The sequence below is a fragment of the Ranitomeya imitator genome, chromosome 2 (genome assembly GCF_032444005.1).
Source record: "Ranitomeya imitator isolate aRanImi1 chromosome 2, aRanImi1.pri, whole genome shotgun sequence".
NCBI classification, from domain to species: domain Eukaryota; kingdom Metazoa; phylum Chordata; class Amphibia; order Anura; family Dendrobatidae; genus Ranitomeya; species Ranitomeya imitator.
The window spans coordinates 364,106,977-364,126,700 of record NC_091283.1 but is presented as its reverse complement, the minus strand read 5'-3'; the positions used below and the strand labels follow the sequence as shown (position 1 = coordinate 364,126,700).

The 19,724-nt window shown below is 41.4% G+C and overlaps 1 protein-coding gene across 1 annotated transcript in view; it reads left to right on the top strand.

Annotated features, from left to right (window-relative positions):
- The window catches only part of LOC138663884 (oocyte zinc finger protein XlCOF22-like), a 56,856-nt gene extending 49,192 nt beyond the window's left edge, over positions 1–7,664 (top strand). Inside the window, exon 7 of the mRNA XM_069750253.1 lies at positions 4,946–7,664. Within this exon, the coding sequence (XP_069606354.1) occupies positions 4,946–6,114 (1,169 nt within the window). The 3' untranslated portion in view covers positions 6,115–7,664. The remainder of the gene's footprint in view (positions 1–4,945) is intronic.
- The last annotated feature ends 12,060 nt before the right edge of the window (positions 7,665–19,724 follow it).

The window sequence follows — 19,724 nt, the reverse complement described above, 5'->3', positions numbered from 1 at the left end:
CCTGCAACTAGGAGAATAGAGATAATGAGCAGACAATTTGTGAGAGCGTCTTCTTCTTTGTATGGTGGAAGTGGATGGATTTCAGCATTTTAAGAATGTAGAAGGCATGTGAGCAGTATGTGGGACAGGGGAAGAAAGAAGGACTGATGTGGATTGAGTGAACAGAATGTATGAAAGGATGGTAGTTTTGAAAGAAAGCAGCGCTAACATAGGTGAAGGAAATAGATATGCAAAATATATTTTTCAGCAGAAGTGAACTGGCAATAAGTTTATTTGAATTTATTTGCATAATTTACTTGTCTTATTCCCTGTGTACATGCCTTTTTTAATCCCTTAGTGAATGAGCAAATTTTTACCTTAGTGACTGGCCAATTTTCATATAGTTATTTTATTTAGTGATATAAATTTCTTCAGAAAAAAAAATCTTAATCAATTGGCGCCATCTTGGTGGAGACATTTTTTTTTCTTCCTCAAGCAAAATGGCACCTATGCAGTAGCATCTAATGGCGATCCGATAGATAAGTCTGCGTCGGCGCCATTTTGAGAAAGAATTATTATTTTTTCTACAGAAATTTATTTTTATATCAATAAATAAAATAATTAAATGGATATTATAGATGCGATCATGCTACAATGCAGGCGCCTGCCTGCTGAATGTGATTTTTTTTCCAAACCGTATTATAGTTCGTATGTAAAATAGGGGGCAGGTCACTGAGTTATCAGTGACCAGTCATAAGCAATATAGATGAATATTTAAGCACAGCACCACATAAAGACCCTCCCACAGGACCGCCCCAGAGCACGAGAATCTCATTAACTGAAAACTACAAATAAATATTAATCAACCACAAGATGGATTTAATCACCCAGGTATAATTTTAATCGGTATAACGGCGCCAACCTGACAATGTCTGTAGGTTAGTCGCCACAATCTTTATGACAGGTTCGCTTTAATCCCACAAAAATGCTATTCAGGCAAAACCCCCAACAGAACCAACCACCATAATAAGGCAGATGGAGACACTTTGGAGTTTTTAGCATCTGTTCCAACTGTGGTCGACTACACTTGTGTGCTAAAAAGAGACTAAAATGATGGAACACTGCTGGAATAGAGACCAGATGGAGTGCAAAGTGACTCAATTTTCCTCATAAGTGAGTGGTTCTGTCGGGGATTTTGTATAAATTGCGAATTTGGAGATTTACACAGAAAATGTAAGTGCTCAGTGGAGAATGCAGGATAAATGAGATCCTTATTCTGATTTTTTAGGAGAAGCAAGAATCAACAAAAATCTGTGTGACATTATATTTCAAGATGTCATTTAGCATTAAATAGTCAAATTGTCACTACTAATCGGACTGGTAAGTGGCCAATCATCAGTGATCAAACAAACAACGGAATAACAGAAGATAATATGGAGGCCGGAGTATGATATAAAAATATACAACTTTATTAGAAACAATTGTTAAAACAAGGTGCAGCAGTGGATGAAACCACAGTGCATATAGACTGCACAAACGGGATGGGTGAACCGCGGCTACCACTAATACATATATTGCATTTGTATATGTGCAAAATTGCACAAAGTATAAATCATTCTATTACCCCCATACATAGCCAAATTAGTGAATGCACCTGCCAATGGCCACAGTTAGGATGGAAATATGGGCTAAGTGTTTAGAAAGTAATGAGACATGCCCAAATCAAAAATGCACCAGATCGCCCGTAGCAGCTATGGAGGGGTACAGGAGGAGGCCGGTGGTCACCACATCACCCCGACGCACGTTTCGGCAAAGCCTTCATCAGGGGCAGTTCAGGAGGAGGGAAGTGTGTGGGCGGTGACTGTGTATGTGTGTGCAGGCGGGGTCTACGGGCTGTTCGGGTGTGTGCGGGGGGTCTTTTGGAGTGTGTGTGCAGGCATCATCCGATGGGACTACAAATACGCAGCATCCAATCTGCAGCTAATTCGGATGTAAGGCTACTTTCACACTTGCGTCCATACGGGGCCGTCGCAAACCGTCGGCCCGACGTACCGACGGACGTTATGCTAAATTTAGCACAAGGTGGGCAACGGATGCAGTTTTACAACGCATCCACTGCAAATTGTGATGAGCGGGGAGGAGGGGGCGGAGTTCCGGCCACGCATGCGTGGTCAGAAATGGCGGACACGTCGCACAAAAATAGTTACATTAAACTTTTTTTGTGCGTCGCGTCCGCCAAAACACGACGGATCTGTTGCACGACGGATGCGACGTGTGCCAATCCGTCGCTAATACAAGTGTATGGGCAAAAAACGCGTCCTGCAAGCACATTTGCAGGATCCGTTTTTTGCCCATAATGACGTATTGCGACGGAGCCCAGAAGACAGAAGTGTGAAAGTAGCCTAATCCGGACAGTGGACACGCACCCTACACTATCCATACATCTATCAATAGATATATCTATCCAGATATATCTATAGATAGATAGATGTATGCATCTATAGATCTGTCTATCCATTTCATCTATCGTCTCTCTGTGTGTAATTGAGTGTGGGTTGGACAAATATAAAAGAGGAGGTTGGACAATAATGACATCACAAATCTTTCTTTTTTTGTTCAATAATATATCTTTATTTAGCTTTCAAAAACGCATACAAAAATGCACCAAAAACAGCATCAAAACCGCACCAAAAACTGCATCAAAAAGGCATAAAAATGCATCAAAACTGCATGAAAACCGCACTAAAAACTGCATCGAAAATGCACAAAATCGCATCAAAACCGCAGCAAAAACTGCATCAAAACTGCACCAAAAACTGCATCAAAAACGCATGGCAATCGCACCAAAAACTGCATCAAAACCGCACCAAAAACTGCATCAAAACCACACCAAAAACTGCATCAAAACTGCACCAAAAACCCATCAAAACTGCATCAAAACTTCACCAAAAACTGCATAAAAACCAGAATCAAAACCACACAAAAAATGCAACGAAAACCGCACCAAGAACTGCATCAAAACCGCACAAAAAAAGGCATAAAAAAGTGAAAAAACGCAGCTGCGTTTTCTGCAAGGAGATGCAGATTTTGTGCAGAAAATTTTGCACCCAAATCTGCAACATGTGCACACAGCATAAAACTGACCCGCCATTATGATTCTCCAGGTCATTACGAGTTCATAGATAAAAAATAACCTAGACGTGTTTGGTGTCTAAGTGGTGAAAAAAATTCCAAACTTTGCTAAAAAGAAATAAAATAATTGCGCCATTTTCTGATACCTGTAGTGTTTGTATTTTCTGAGATATCGGGTTGGGTGAGGGCTAATTTTTTGCATGCCGAACTGGCGTTTTTAATTATACCACTTTTGTGCAGATACGTTCTTTTGATCGCCCGTTATTGTATTTTAATGCAATGTCGCGGCGACCAAAAAACCATAATTTTGGCTTTTGATTTTTTTTTCTCACTATGCCATTTAGCGATCATGTAAATGTTTTTTTTTGTATTGAAAACAGCTGACATGTTGCGGCTTTGAAGTGGGCTCACCACCGGAGCCCACCTCAAAGCGGGGGATACTGCCAGTTGACGTACTGTTCCGTCAGCTGGCAGAAAGGGGTTAATGAACACTATGTTAAAAAAAAAAAGAAAAATAGCATGGGCTCCCGCGCAATTTTCTGCGCCAGAGGAGGAAAGCTGACGGCCGGGGGCCAATATTTGTAGCCTGCTATGAATATCAGCCTGCAGCTGTCTGCGTAGCCTTTACTGGCTATTAAAATATGGGGACCCCCCCCCCTATATTTTATAGCCAGAAAGGCTACGCAGACAGGGCTGATATTCATAGCCTAGAGAGGGGCCATGGATATTGCCCCCCCCCCCCCCGCTACAAACACCAGTCCGCAGCCGCCCCAGAAATGGCGCATCTGCAAAATGCGCCAATTCCGGCACTTAGCCCCTCTCCCCACTCCCCTGTAGCAGTGGGATATGGGGTAATAAGGGGTTAATGTCACCTTGCTATTGTAAGGTGACATTAAAGGGCCACTGTCACCCCCTCCAGCCGTTATAAACTAAAAGAGCCACCTTGTGCAGCAGTAATGCTCTTTTAGTGTTTGGTGCATTTATTCCAAAAATAAAGTGTTTTATAACTTCTCCAAAATACCTGTCTTTAGCCAGGGAGGCAGGTCTTAACCCCCTGCTTGAAATGCCACACTGCCGTCACTCAAACCTTCAGGGGCGCCGGGCGCCGCCCCCTCCGCGCTATTTTCCCATGAAATCCGGCGCCTGCGCTGTTTAGTACTGGCTGGTGCAGGCGCAGTGAGCTCTGGCCGTCTGACGTAACATCCAGTCTTGCAGACTGCGCCTGCACCAGCCAGTACTACACAGCGCAGGCGCCGGATTTCTATACAGAGTATAGAAAGTACAAGTGCTCTTTGTCCATCCATTTTAGTGCCTGATACATAGTGCCCAGCTCGTGCTTATAGAGACATGCACAACATAAATTTTAAGTGTGTTCTTCTCAGTACAGCAATGCCAAAAATATGGACACTAACAGTGTTTGGGCATATGGCAAGGCTCAGAAGCGAGGGGGACATTTTGGCTTTGGAGAATGGTATTTGCTAGATTGGTTGTTGCTTTTCAAGAATCATTGAGCAAACGCTCTAGTTTTCCATTGAACGATGATGGACCTGAGTTGGGGCTTGTTTATGAAGGATGAGTAGAATTTTTTTTTCTATCATTTTGACCCACATATCATTTTTTGGTGGCTTCTTATTCCAATATTAGGGAGGTCGTTTGTGCAAAGATAGTCGCATTTCATGGTCTACTGGATTGTTCTCTGAGGTCTGTTAGATTGTGAACTGTTTTTGTCTTAGTATACCAATTTTTCTACATAAATTTCAATTTATATTTTATCTAAAAATGTAAAAATATAATTAAGGATATTGTATTAAATAATTGGTTTTATTCTTGGCAGATGACTGTACCTGGAGGTCAGAGGAACATCAGACATCTTCAGTTTTTAAATCAGATGACGTTGATATCACACAAGATATAACTGAAGTGAATGCCATTACTCCAGATACTTCATCATCCCTTCACAGCAAAGATCTATCATCTGATCCTTTTAAACAAGAATTATCTCCTAATGCTTCAAAAACTATTCAGAAAAATAAAAACCCCAAAAGAGGCGTTAAAAATCAAATTGCACTTACAAAAAAGAATCCATTTTCAAATTCAAAAAATGAAAAATGTTTTTCCCATAAAGGTTTTTTTGTTAAACATCAAAAAATTCACAGAGAAGTGAAAAGATTTTCTTGTTCAGAGTGTTTGAAATATTTTAACTCGAAATCATACTTTGTTAAACACCAGAGAATTCACACAGGGAAGAAACCTTTTATATGTTTAGAATGTGGGAAATGTTTTGTAAGGAATGCACATCTTATTACACACCAGAGAACTCACACAGGAGAGAAGCCCTTTTCATGCTCAGAATGTGGGAAATGTTTTGCAGATAAATCAAATCTTGTTATTCACCAGAAATGTCACACAGGGGAGAAACCTTTTTCATGTTCAGAATGTGGGAAATGTTTCAATCAGAGATCAGGTTTAGTTATGCATCAGAGTACTCACACAGGGGTGAAACCTTTTTCATGTTCAGAATGTGGGAAATGTTTTAATCATAGATCAGGTTTAGTTACACATCAGAGAATTCACACAGGGGAGAAACCTTTTTCATGTTCAGAATGTGGGAAATGTTTTAATCAGAGATCAGGTTTAGTTATACATCAGAGAATTCACACAGGGGAGAAACCTTTTTTATGTTCAGAATGTGGGAAATCTTTTAGAAGTAAATCAAGTCTTATTATTCACCAGACAACTCACAAAGGGAAGAAACTTTTTTCATGTTCAGAATGTGGGAAATCTTTTACAAGTAAATCAAGTCTTGTTATTCACCAGAAAACTCACACAGGGAAGAAACCTTTTTCATGTTCAGAATGTGGGAAATCTTTTACAAGTAAATATTATCTTGCTTCACATCAGAGAACTCACACAGGAGAGAAGCCATTTTCATGCGAAACATGTGGGAAATGCTTTGTTCAGAAATCAAATCTTGTGAGACATCAGAAAACTCACATAGGGTAGAGAAGCCTTTTTCGTGTTCAGAATGTGGCAAATGTTTTGCAGCTCAATCAAGTCTTGTTAAACATCATAAACTTCACACAGGAGAGAATTCCACATTTTCAATATGGAACACTTTAACCAGAAATCATATAGTTTTTCACCAGAGTACTCACACTGGATTATTGATCAAAATGCAGGAAATGTTGGGCAAATGAGTCAAGTCTTGTTAAACACCAGAGAACTCAAACATGGGAGAAGCCATTTTTATATTCAGAATGCGGGACATTTTTTTATTCGCCAATGGCATCTTCTTGAACATCAAAAATCTCACACAGGGAGAAGACATAATCATACTTAAAAGGTAATAAATGTTTGACTTAAGTCATATTTTATTGACCATCAAAAAAAACCACATACTGGGAAAAACAATTTATTTTGACAAACAGTAAAAGAAAACACATAACAGACAATCATAGTAATGGCAAATAAGTAAGCGAGAAAGAGATTGTAATTTAAAACTCAAACGCAATTACTAATAGATATGTTACCTAAAAAGCAAATCAAATGCAATATTCCATTTGCACTGAATAGTTCAGTTATATATTTATATATTCGCTATGTGGACAAGAGTATTGCAAACTCCCTCAGCAAGAAATTATCCTACATTTCCTCTTCTTCTTAACTCCCAAACTCAATTTGTCTTTCATTACAGTTTCTTATAATCCACAATCTGCATGTGTGAACAACATCTTTATCTTTTCTATATTACAATAATGAACATGTTCATATTGTAAATTGCTATTTACATCTGTACTCCATTCCTTCTTGGTAGGAACATCTTGTGTGAATGATTTTTTTAAAGTCACTTTCTGTGTTAAGTTAGGAACTGATTCCCTTCTCTATCCCCCAATACACATATTATTGGGACTAAGGGGACTTTGATTTAAAATACTTATTCCCTTGTCTCAATAACCTGACACCCACAAAATTACATTTTATAGCATAACATTTACATATAATACGTGTCCCCCAACAAAATCTGACATTTCAGAAACTCAGGGTCCTTTTTGTTACCCACCTTTTGCAATACATCAAGCGTTAAATAATTGTCAAATTATTTGCTTTTAGAAAGCAGACATACTTGTCTGGGTATTCTAGATAACTTTCATTGGTGTTACTTCTTTCTCCCATTTATTTTTTGCTGGAGCAGAAGTCGGCCAATCATGTTTTCTCATTATGGCATTATAAAGCCTGGATACAATTCTCTTATTTACTGCAGTTTCTCACTAACAAAGTTATAACTGTTCGTTTATTTTTCCAAAAATGTCCTTTTTCTCTCTAAAAGGCTTGCTATAACAATTTCACCCTTAACCGGTGGCCATTTTCTAGATTGAATAAGAACTCTAACTCCTCTATCATCCTTATCCTTCTATTCTCTAACAACTTAAGGCCCCTTCACATTAAGCGACGCTGCAGCGATACCGACAACAATCCGGATCGCTGCAGCGTCGCTGTTTGGTCGCTGGAGAGCTGTCACACAGACCGCTCTCCAGCGACCAACGATGCCGGTATCCAGGGTAAACATCGGGTAACTAAGCGCAGGGCCGCGCTTAGTAACCCGATGTTTACCCTGGTTACCATCCTAAAAGTAAAAAAAAACAAACAGTACATACTTACCTTCCGCTGTCTGTCCCCGGCGCTGTGCTCTGCACTCCTCCTGTACTGTCTGTGTGAGCACAGCGGCCGGAAAGCAGAGCGGTGACGTCACCGCTCTGCTTTCCAGCTGACTGACGCTCACAGCCAGAGCAGGAGGAGAGCAGAGCACAGCGCTGGAGGACAGACGGCTGTAGGTAAGTATGTACTGTTTGTTTTTTTTTACTTTTAGGATGGTAACCAGGGTAAACATCGGGTTACTAAGCGCGGCCCTGCGCTTAGTTACCCGATGTTTACCCTCGTTACCAGTGAAGACATCGCTGGATCGGTGTCACACACGCCGATCCAGCGATGTCTCCAGGGAGTCCAGCGACCAAATATAGTTCTGGACTTTATTCAGCGACCAACGATCTCCCAGCAGTGGCCTGATCGTTGGTCGCTGTCACACATAACGATTTCATTAACGATATCGTTGCTACGTCACAAAAAGCAACGATATCATTAACAATATCGTTATGTGTGAAGGTACCTTTAGAAGATAACAAACCGAAAAAAAGAGGCTATGTTGAAACGCTTCTGAATGAACGCTGGACACGCAAAAAGGATACACAAAAGGATGGGGGTAACAAAGAAAGGATTACAAAAGACGATAAATTAAATCCTTTATAGTCAGCCAGCTGCTACCATAAGCCAGTTGTCCTCACTCTGAACCCCTTGTTGGCAAGTACCAAACAGAAACAAAAAAATAGGAGACCCAGCAGTCAAAACAAGAGTCAACTATTGATTTGCAATCTGATCTGCATACCCATAGTCCATTTCTGCTTTGTCGACTGACGCTCGTGTTTTTTGTTTCAATTTTGTGATTCTCCAACAACTGTGATCTTATATATGTACCTTTTGCAATCTAAAGTTCAAATTCTCTCAATTTAAGATATGATCTAAAAAGTATAAGGCATGGAATTTGATGAGTCTCCCATTTCATCCAAACCTGCTGATTCATAAGTTTCCAAGGTCCCCGTTATGAAGCCATGAAATAGAATAGACAAATACATTCAAAATTCCCAATCCTCCCTTTTTATTTCTAGACTTTTAGAAATAAAGTGTCCTCAACCTCAGCTCTCTACTTCTCAAAACAAGGTCCTTCAACATATTTTCTGATTTTTTTTCTTCTTTTCTTTTTAGTATCAAAATTGGGATATTTGTCCCCATGGTCCTATAATAATGGCTTTGTTAATCATGATTTGTTCAAGAGTTCAACTGGATACATCTAAATGTTATCAATTTATGTGCAAGAAACAATAAAAGTCTGACCTCACATTTTTCCACGTGTCCAGTGTAAATTTTTATTTACAATTGTAGGTAGGACCACTCAACACTGTCAAATGCTTTTGCAACGTCTAATGAGAATATAGCCCTACCACTACAGTTATCTGATGGCATCTGAAGTCTAAAGAAGAGACGTATAATAATTATATTGGTAGAGTTTTTTTTTTTTAGACATAAAGCCTGTTTGATACTGATGTATGAAATTAGTTATTCAGTCTATTGGCCTGAACTCTTTACAATATCCTGACATCAGCTGTCAAAAGGTAGGTCTGAGTGAATTCGGTAAAGTGTTATCTTTCCCATAATTAAGCAAGACCATAACAATGGCTACCGGCATTCAGGCTGATAAAAATCCTGAGATTCATTAACTCCTTCACCTACCAAGCCTGTATTCATCTTCATGACCAGGCCAAATTTTACAATTCTGACCAGTGTCACTTTATATGGTAGTAGCTCTGGAACACTACAACGGATTCCATGTCGGGTTTGGAGAGCCGCTGATGTGCCTAAACAGTGGAAACCCCCCACAAGTGGTGCCATTTTGGAAACTAAACCCCTCAATTAACTTATTTAGCTGTGTGATGAGCACCTTGATCCCAAAGGTGGTTCACAAGAGTATAATGTAGAGCTGTGAAAATAAAAAATCACTTTTTTTTTCAATAAAAATGTTTTTAGCCCCAAATTATTTATTTTCACAAGGGTAACAGGACAAAATGGAACCCAAGATTTGTTGTGCCGATACCCCATATGTGGGGGGAAAACTACTGTTTGGGTGCACGGTAGGGCTCAGAAAGGATGAAGTGATGTTTTGTAACTCAGACTGTTGAGGGAGGATCTAAAGTGATCCTTCACAGTTAACTCAGTGATTTCCAAATTAATCTACAGGGCGTTGCCGGCAACTGAAAATGACCAGACGGAGACGTGTGTCTCTGTTTGGGGGGGATCAAGCAGATCTCTGGGCCCCCGTTTATTGTGTATGACTTTTCATAGTCATAGAAATTATACTTCAACCAATCAGCATAAGAACAGGCTCACAGTTCTTAACCTATAAGAATGCAGGAACAGTCTGTATGTCAAAGTCTCATAGAACAATACACCCTCAGTCTCATGTCCTGCCAGATTGCAACAATCAAGGTCTCATAACAGCTGTAAACTTTAGCCTAGTAACAAAATTTATATTATAACCGCAAAATGGAGTTGAAAAGCACAAAATGGAGAATCTTAATTTGTCCCTTCTCATTCCCCCCTAGATAAATTTTGTTAATTATTGTCCAGCTTCAGAGGTACTATCCCAAGCTATAAGGGGTACTGGTCTTCACATGGCTGGTGCCATGTTACCAGCCATGGCTGTTGCGGTGTACCCGTCCCCCCTGTATACTAGAATTTACGAATAACAATTATTGATAACAGTGGTGGGGATCTTTTGAAGATAGCCATGCGCTTGGCTTTAACATCTTCATCAGATAACTTTGTGAAATCGGTGTAGAGAAGAGCAGGGGTGGCAACGCTTTTGGTTTCATCATTAGTTGTCTTAGTGCAGAATTTCCTAATACATACAGAAATACACCAAAGAACAAGTTTCAGTGTTACATACATGACAAGGATAAAGGCAGCGATGTGTAACAAACTTTGCAAGATTCCAGCTATCCAGCCCCCAAGTCCCTTAAACCAATTGTCTGCCCACCAACTGTCCTTATTATCTTTATCATATTAATCTCCGAGTCTTTGAATATCTTCTAAATTTAACTTTAGAGTACTATTAGGATCTATATATTAATAGCATGCGGGTCAATTAACCTGACACATACCACCCTGTGCTGCTGTTAGTAATCAATTTACTGTAGTACTTGATTACTTGACTATGTTAAGTTAGTTTTGGACAACAACAGTAGTTTTAAGTATATCCAATATATTCCAAATTTGATCATCTAGATAATCTGTGGCCCTAACCAATTTATCCCACATTTGTATAATCACAGGGTAAATGAAAATAGAACTGACAATTTTATTGGCTATACCCATCTGTACTACTCATCTTTCATAATATTGTACAAACTTATTATTCAAGAATGTTTGGGAATTTAGGCTGTCCCATGCGGTTATCAATATTATTATACGGCATTACGAAAAACCAAAACATTATGTCCCCTTATTTGCTACTAGTCTGTTTGACCAGCTTACACTGTGATACGTGGATCCACGTCGGCCTTCCTTCCAGCTTTACTGACATAGGAGTAATGAGGAGGAATTGGTAGGGCCCATCATACAAGGGTTCTAGTCCTTGTTTTCTGACATGCCTTTTCACGACCACAAAATCACCAGACTTCAAGTTGTGACAAGTATCGCTTTATGCTTAATCTGGAAGGGATGAAAAAAACTAAAACATGGGTGTTAGCCAGATTTTTACTAAGCTGAATAACATATTGAACAGCACGGTCAGTTTCTTCTGACAACTACTGAGACTGGAAATTTGCAACTGAGGGACTAGCACTAAACAATATCTCATATGGGGACAGGCCATGTTTTGCCTTAGGGGTAGTGCAAATGTGGTACAGTACAATGGGTAGGAGCCCTGGCCATGGAGCCGTAGTCTCCTGCATCATTTTGGTCAATTGTCCCTTCAGTGTGCCATTCAGCCTCTTAATTTTCCCACTAGATTGTGGATGGTACGGAGTATGGAGGGTTACAGTGGATCCAAACCTTGTCAAAACCTCCTGATACACATGAGAAGAAAAGACTTGGTCACTTTTGACAACTTCTGGAACACCATATCTGCATATGACTTCCATCACCAGTTTCTTCGCTGTGGTTTTTGCAGTCATGTTGGTAACGGGGAATGCTTCCGGCCAACTGGAGAACATGTCGACAACCACCAGACAATATTCATATCTTCCAGACTTAGGCAAGGTGATGTGGTCCACCTGGAGCCTTTGGAAAGGATAGTCAGGCTTAGCAAGGTGCTTCGGGGGTACACGTTGAAGTTGACCGGGATTGCAGGTCTGATAGATGTTACATGCACGGTTGAGTGCTGTCAGGACTCTAGAAATACCTGGAGCCCAGTAGAATTTTTGTACCAGGGCCTGTTTTTTCCTCGATGTCTGGGCCCATGTGCAATAGCAGGGTACATCCGCTTAGGGAGACACACAAGTTGGTCCTTTCTCCAGAGACCATGTCCACACATGCTCCATCAGCCTTCTACAGCTTCACTTCTTCCTTTGGGGACATTCTCTGCATCGTCATTAAGCGGTCTCGCGGGGTCCGACAGAAAACCTCAGTCTGGCGTGGATCATCAGGTTCCTGTAGAGTCAGTGTTTCTTGTAACTGTTTATGCTGAGAGCGTGTGGTCACCATAGCTGGTAGGAGAGCAGCAGCTTTTGCTTGCATATCCGCAAAGGTGTTACCAACAGTCTGTGGACTGTTCCTAGGACCGTGCGCCTTGACCTTGATAATGGCCACCTGGGTAGGTAATTTGATTGAGTCCATGAGGGTTTTAACAGCTTCAGCATTCTTCACTGGAGTCCCGGCGGTAGTAATACACCCTCGATTGCCCCATAGGGCTCCGAAATCATGAGCAATACCAAATGCATACCGTGAGTCCGTACATATTTTAGCCCGCCTGTCTTTGGCCAGAACACATGCAGTAGACAGAGCCTGAAATTCTACATCATGTGCTGACAGTGAGGGAGGGAGTGCAGCAGCTCCGGGCAATACAGTATCTTCCGTAGTAACAGCGTATCCGGTGTGGAATCTGCCAAAATCATCAACATATCTTGAACCGTCTTTCAGGGAATTGTAGAGAGGTTGCATTATGCGGGATATGTCCGGTTATTCATTGACAAAAATAGGTACATAGTCCAAGAAAACGCTGGAGTTCAATCTCATCTTTTGGGAAAGGAAGGGAGCTGACGGCTATTTTTCTTTCTTCTGTGAGGTGTCTGGCACCCTGAAGGAGACAGTGACCCAAAAATATCACTTGACCAAGGCAGAACCGAAGTTTTGAGGCCGAAACCCGACAGTTCAGATCTGCAAGATACTTGAGGAGGCTAACAGTGGCAACAATGGCTTCCTGCTCTGTCCATGCACACAACAAAAGATCAGCCACATGCTGAAATAGCGTGACATTAGCATATTCTAACTGCCAGGGTAAAAGACACTTGCCCATATTTTTTGCAAACTGATTGGGACTATTTTGGGCCCCTTGTGGCATAACTGTCCATGTCAATTGTCATCCCTGATAAGTGAATGCAAACAGAACTGGCAATCTGGGTGTAATGGAATGCTGAAGAAGGCATTGGCAAGGTCGATGACTGTGAACCAAGCAGCATCCTGAGATATCTGGGACAAAAGAGTATGTGGATTAGGCACCACCGGAGTTTCCAGAACAGTAGCTGCATTAACTACCCGTAGATCTTGTACCAGCCGGTACACAGGGGGTTGGCCGGGTGAGGTCTTTTTCTTAACGAGAAACAAAGGCGTGTTACATGGGGAAATACGGTACCATTATCGAGTAACGTTTGTATTTGACCCTTGAGGCCCCGCTCCTGATCATGTTTCAAAGGGTATTGATGGACTTTGGGAAAAGGGGCACCAGATTTGAGAAACACTTTTACTGGTTCTACAGGCATTATTGGGGGTGAATCTGGGCCTATCAGGGCCATCATAACCGTGGGAAGGGCATGTAAGATACACATCTCATTATGTTCATCTGCATAGGGGTTATATAACGTAAGTACCATCTGACCATCATCTTGGAATTATATTCTGGAGCAGAACTGTGATAATAAATCTGCCCCCAGTAAGTTTACCGGACATGAGGGTGAGATTACGAACTGAGCAGTAACTTCAGGGAAAGGTCCCACAGGGATGGGTTTTGTGAGAGTATATTTATTGGGTCTGCCATCTACTCTAATTAAAACAAGCGCTTTGTCTGAGAATTGACATGGCGGGGCTTGGGAGGGAGATTCCCAGACATAGGGTTAAAAGGGATATTGGAGAACTAAATTTGTGTAGGGTGGGAGGGCTGGAGCTGGAGTCTGTTGCATAAACCACTGATAAGCAACCAGCTGCGTCCTTGTTACTGTGGGGGGGGGGGGCTGAGTTTGGAGCAGAAATCGCTGCGGCTACTGGTTTAACCTTTGATTTCCCTGTTGACGCAGAGCGGGTTAAGTTCTGAAAACCTTTTTTTTACTACTTTTAATGCATCATCTGGAGTGGAAGTCTCAATATCGGGTCTGAATTACATTATTGCCTCTTTCAATTCAGATTTAAGGCCGGACATTAAAGCTACTACAAAAAGGTGTGTATGGGCTTTTTGTTGCAATAAGAATCCCAGATCTTTAAATACTACCATAAGATGCCCATAGAACTTCTCGGCAGTCCAGGATATATTGGTGCCTTGGGGTTAAGGGGCATAGGGCTTACAGTCAGGAGTAGAGGCTTAATTTCCTGGGGAGGGACCATATTTCACTTTCAACTTCCAACTTCAACCTACAAATTTCTTTGTACTGTAAAACAATATTGGTGCTTTAAACAAAACACAGATCTCCCAGCGCGTACTACACGAAGGACAGAAAATACAGAGAGAACACATCTACGTGCCCCCTCCATACCAGAGATACAGCAGAGATAAGAAAATCGCAGCATTCCTCAGCACAGAAAGAAGAAAGCACTAGCGCAGCTGTTTGACCCCTCTCATCAGGTATCTTAGAAATTTGACACAGAAACCGAATACAGCAGTTCTCATACTTAATTAATTTCTACAAAACCTTCACAAAATTCACATGCCAAAACACCTTAGAAATACCAATCATTGAGAATATTTTCCCCATCTTTGGGCTAACAATATCAGATTCATCACACAAATTCAAAGTCTTCTTTTTGTTCCACGGAAACAGATTCAACTTTAGAGCTAAATATCCTTACTTTGTCGTGCACAATACCAGAGCGGCCGTATTAGTTTGTTCCACTTAGTTTACCTGTCCCCCCTCTGGGACAACCCAAAATCGCAATACTCAGTGAAAGGAGGAGGGCGTCTCAGACTTTCCCTCCGGATACCCCTGGACATATACATATATATCTATGCATTCCTGAGTTACACATCCTACCCATCTTCGATCACCTCACCGCGCCTGATTCTAACAGTGATCAGGAATTCAGGATATTTTGACTATAAAGAGAATTACATCACTGGTCAATCCGGGGTGCCTGTCCCTTATGAGGTACGGTTCGAGCACTGGGCTCCCAACGGAACTACACCTCTATATGATTCCACCCAAGAATCACCCCACCATCGGGGACAAACCTCAGATCCTCTTTGCAGCAACAAACACTGGAAAGCCACACCAAACGGTCAGTCTGGACAGTATAACTGCCAACTTACCGTGGTTGTTGTGAGGGATGATCAGTCCCAATTTTCCAGTGCCTGTGTCCGGTCTGCGGGTCCTTTGTCTTGTTGTCCTCTGGGGGGCAGAGGCGTTCCTGTTTGGGGCCCCACGTTTTGGGCGCCAACTGTTGAGGGAGGATCTAAAGTGATCCTTCATGGTTAACTCCGTGATTTCCAAATTACAGGGCGTTGCCGGCAACTGAAAATGACCAGACGAAGACATGTGTCTCTGTTTGGGGGGGATCAAGCAGATCTCCGGGCCCCCGTTTATTGTGTATGACTTTTCATAGTCCTAGAAATTATACTTCAACCAATCAGCATAAGAACACGCTCACAGTTCTTAACCTATAAGTATGCAGGAACAGTCTGTACGTCAAAGTCTCGTAGAACAATACACCCTCAGTCTCATGTCCTGCCAGATTGCAACAATCAAGGTCTCATAACAGCTGTAAATTTTAGCCTAGTAACAAAATTTATATCAAAACAAAATGGAGTCGAATAGCACAAACTGGAGAATCTTTCTTAATTTGTCCCTTCACATTATGATGAATTGGCTGCAGTCCTTTCTCTTGTTGGGTGGTTTACAGAATGTCTGGCTGGTAGCTCTGTGTTACTTCAGTCTGCCAGGATGTGATCTCTAAGTATTTTTATACCCAAGGCATGTAAGCTATTTTTAGAATTACCCAGGGTCCTTCAGTCCAACATCAAGATAAGGTAAACAATGGTGATGGGATTAAGTAGCACTATTAGCATATAAGCACACATCAATAAACAAAGCTTAAAACACTCAATGTACAGTCACTATTACAGACCTACACAGTATGTTAGATAGTATATCAGTGAGCAAGGCTGTCTTCTTGACCCGCCAGACATAAACACTTAAATTGACAAGCCAATATACAAATAAAAAGCCTGTTCTTTTGGTTTTGCAAAAACATGGTTGTCTGGGAAATTAAGATACAATCTGAACATGCTAAAAGAACACAGCTGACCGCACTACCGCTGCAGCTTACTGCCTCCGCTCCGAGCTTGTCAGCCACAGCTGATCCACAGATCTCGGGTGCTTCAAGCCAAAAAGCCAGATATCATGGATATGAGAACAAGAACACGGCAGCACTCACCGATCTTCATAAGCAGGTATCTTTATTGATTAAAAATCTTCACGGCACGGGGGTGTCTGTACAAGAGAATGCGGGAGCAGGACGACGGCCGACAAAAAAGACTTTGAATTAGGACAAGTGTTCACATGGAATAAACAGCAGAGACCGGACGGCAAATACAATTATGAGTCTGACAGGTTTGGTCGGTACAAAAGGAAACCTGGGAGACGACACACCTTCCAGAGAAGAGACTATGTCACCACCGAATCCGATTCCAGCCAGAGCGAGGGAGCGACGACCTCCAGTAATCCGGGAGAAGGTCCGAGTTTAGCAGGAGCCCCCGAGACAGATCTCCCTTTAGGAGGAGAAAGACGCGCCGGGGAGGCAAGAGAAGGTCGCCCGATACAAGAACGCAAGAGGAAATACGTATCGTGGAGACAGAGGAGATGATGGAACTCCACAGCCAGCATGTGGTCAACTTAACTGACCACACACTTAATGCTGCCCATCTCTCGCTTCTGGCAAAAGGATTGAACTTTTGTATACCTAATGACTTTGATGTGACAGAGTTCAAGATTGATTTATTTAAATCAGTCCGTAAAATCCATCTATATAAACATTTTCTCCATAGTCCGACAGTGCAGAATCCAGCCATTTCTGAACAACCATGTAATATAGGACCCTTGGGGTTTATGGCAGGGGCAGGCTTACATGCACTGGCCGATACTCACGGTGAGGCTGCATTGCTGTTGAACCTCACAGATGACGAATTGCATACCCCATCGTATCATCCAGCCTCCATAACATCGTTTAAAGGAGGCGTCACATCTAAATATATGCCTCCAGTTTCTCCTGGGAACATTATAGACTTGTTTGAAACGCAAGTAATAAGAGATGTAGAAGCATTAATCTATCCCAGAGCCCCTATGAATATATCAACAGAAGAACATAATGCCTTAAAAGAAATCAGAGATTGGAAAGACACTATTGTCCGACCCGTGGATAAGGGAGGGAAGACAGTACTGATCCCAAGAGATGTTTACATCAAAGAGGCATATAGACAATTAAGTGATGAGAGTACCTATAAAAGATTGCCGAGCGACCCAACTGAAAAGTATAAAAAAGAATTGAGGACATTGTTAAGAATAGCTGTCGAGACTAATGTTCTCTCCTCGAATAGAGCTGAAAAACTGCTGCCGGAGTTCCCCATTAAGCCACATTGGTACCATGTCTCAAAAATTCACAAAGCCCTTATAGACCCACCCGGCCGACCCATTGTGTTGGGGGTGGGTTCTATAACGGAACCGCTCTCAAAATATGTGGATTGGTTACTACGCCCACTACCGGCGCAAATTCCATCATACATCAAGGATACTGGTGCTTTTTTAAGACATATTCGCCAATTCATTTGGCAACCTAGCTTTAAGCTAGCATCAGTAGATGTTACAAATCTATATACACGTATTCCACAAAGACAAGGAGTAGAATCTATACGCTTAATCTTGGAAACCACACATGAAGAGAGCCAGGTTATTAACTTTATTTGTGATAGTCTTCAATTTATTTTGACGCACAACGCTTTTACTTTTTTGGACCTCTGGTACATTCAGGTAGTTGGCACTGCCATGGGGACTCTGGCAGCTTGTACGTTCGCAAATCTTTTTCTAGGTCACTTTGAGGAATTACATATGTATTCATCTAACAACCTTTTTTTGAAACACATCAAACTGTATTTACGCTATGTCGATGACATGTTCCTTGTGTGGGACGGATCGGAAGAGGAGTTCAAACATTTTACCTCCTATTTGAATAACAATGCGATGGGTATGGCATTCACATCCACCTTTGGAGGTTTGCACCTAGACTTCTTAGATGTAGCAATCGATATAGTGGATGGGGTAATTCGTACGTCCGTATACCGCAAACCGGTGTCCACCAATGCACTCATGCACTTTAACAGCTACCACACAAGTCACACCAAGCAGTCACTACCGTACGGCCAACTAGTGAGAACTAGGAGGACCAATAACATGCAAGAAGGCTTTGACATACAAACACGAGATTTGGAGGAGCGTCTGAAATATAGAGGTTACCCTGATCAGGTGTGGCAGGAGGCACGAAGGAAAATGAGTAATAGAGCCACAGTAACAACCAATACTAGCAATTCCGGAGATAAAAGATTTACTTTTTGTTTTACATATGGCCCCATGGACCAACATATTAGAGCAGCCATTAGGAACAATTGGCATTTGCTAAATAGGGATAGTGAACTAGCAGAAGTAGTAGCCAGAGGTCCCCTGATCTCAAATAGAAGAAACACTAGAATAAAAGACTTAATAGTGCAAAATTGCATCACCCCTATTAAAACCAATAATTGGCTAGAACGAGGAGTCCCATTGGGGAATTATCGGTGCGGACATTGCAAGTATTGTAGGCATTACGTCACAGATAGAATTCTACACATTGGACCGGTCAAACACAAAGTCATGCAGTTCATTAGCTGCAAAACTAAATATGTAGTTTATGTGATATACTGTCCATGCGGATGCTTTTACATAGGTAAGACCATTAGATGCCTTTCGGTACGATTTAGGGAACACTGCAGATCCGTCATTACAGAGAAAGGTGCACCTAGACTTATTACACATATAAAGGAGGTGCATAGGGGGAATGCAGATGTAATGACATTTGCTGGGATAGAACAGGTTAAATTACCCAAAAGAGGAGGCGATCATCATAACGTACTATTGAGACGTGAGGCGACATGGATCATGCAGACGGGAGCCATGGGCCCCGCTGGTCTTAATAACAAAATCGACATGTCAATATTTTTATGATCATTTTACCTCTATGATATATGGTATATCTAATGCTTTACCTGTATGATTTATTATATTTTGTGTAGGTATAACATATTCTATCATAGGTCTGTTATATTGCAGAGTTGGATGGAAAAAGAAATAAAGTACATATAAATATTAATAGCCACCTATTTAGATAGTACAATGTCGACCAATTTGGTATTGTATTGCAAGCCTGATGTTTTTGTTCGATATGTGCCTTAGGTGCAGCCAAGTTGTCAGTTTATGTTTAAACTATAACGTTCATGTACACTTGTCTGCTATTGTTACCTTTTGTTTTTATTCATTTTAATTGAAGTTTGTACCGTG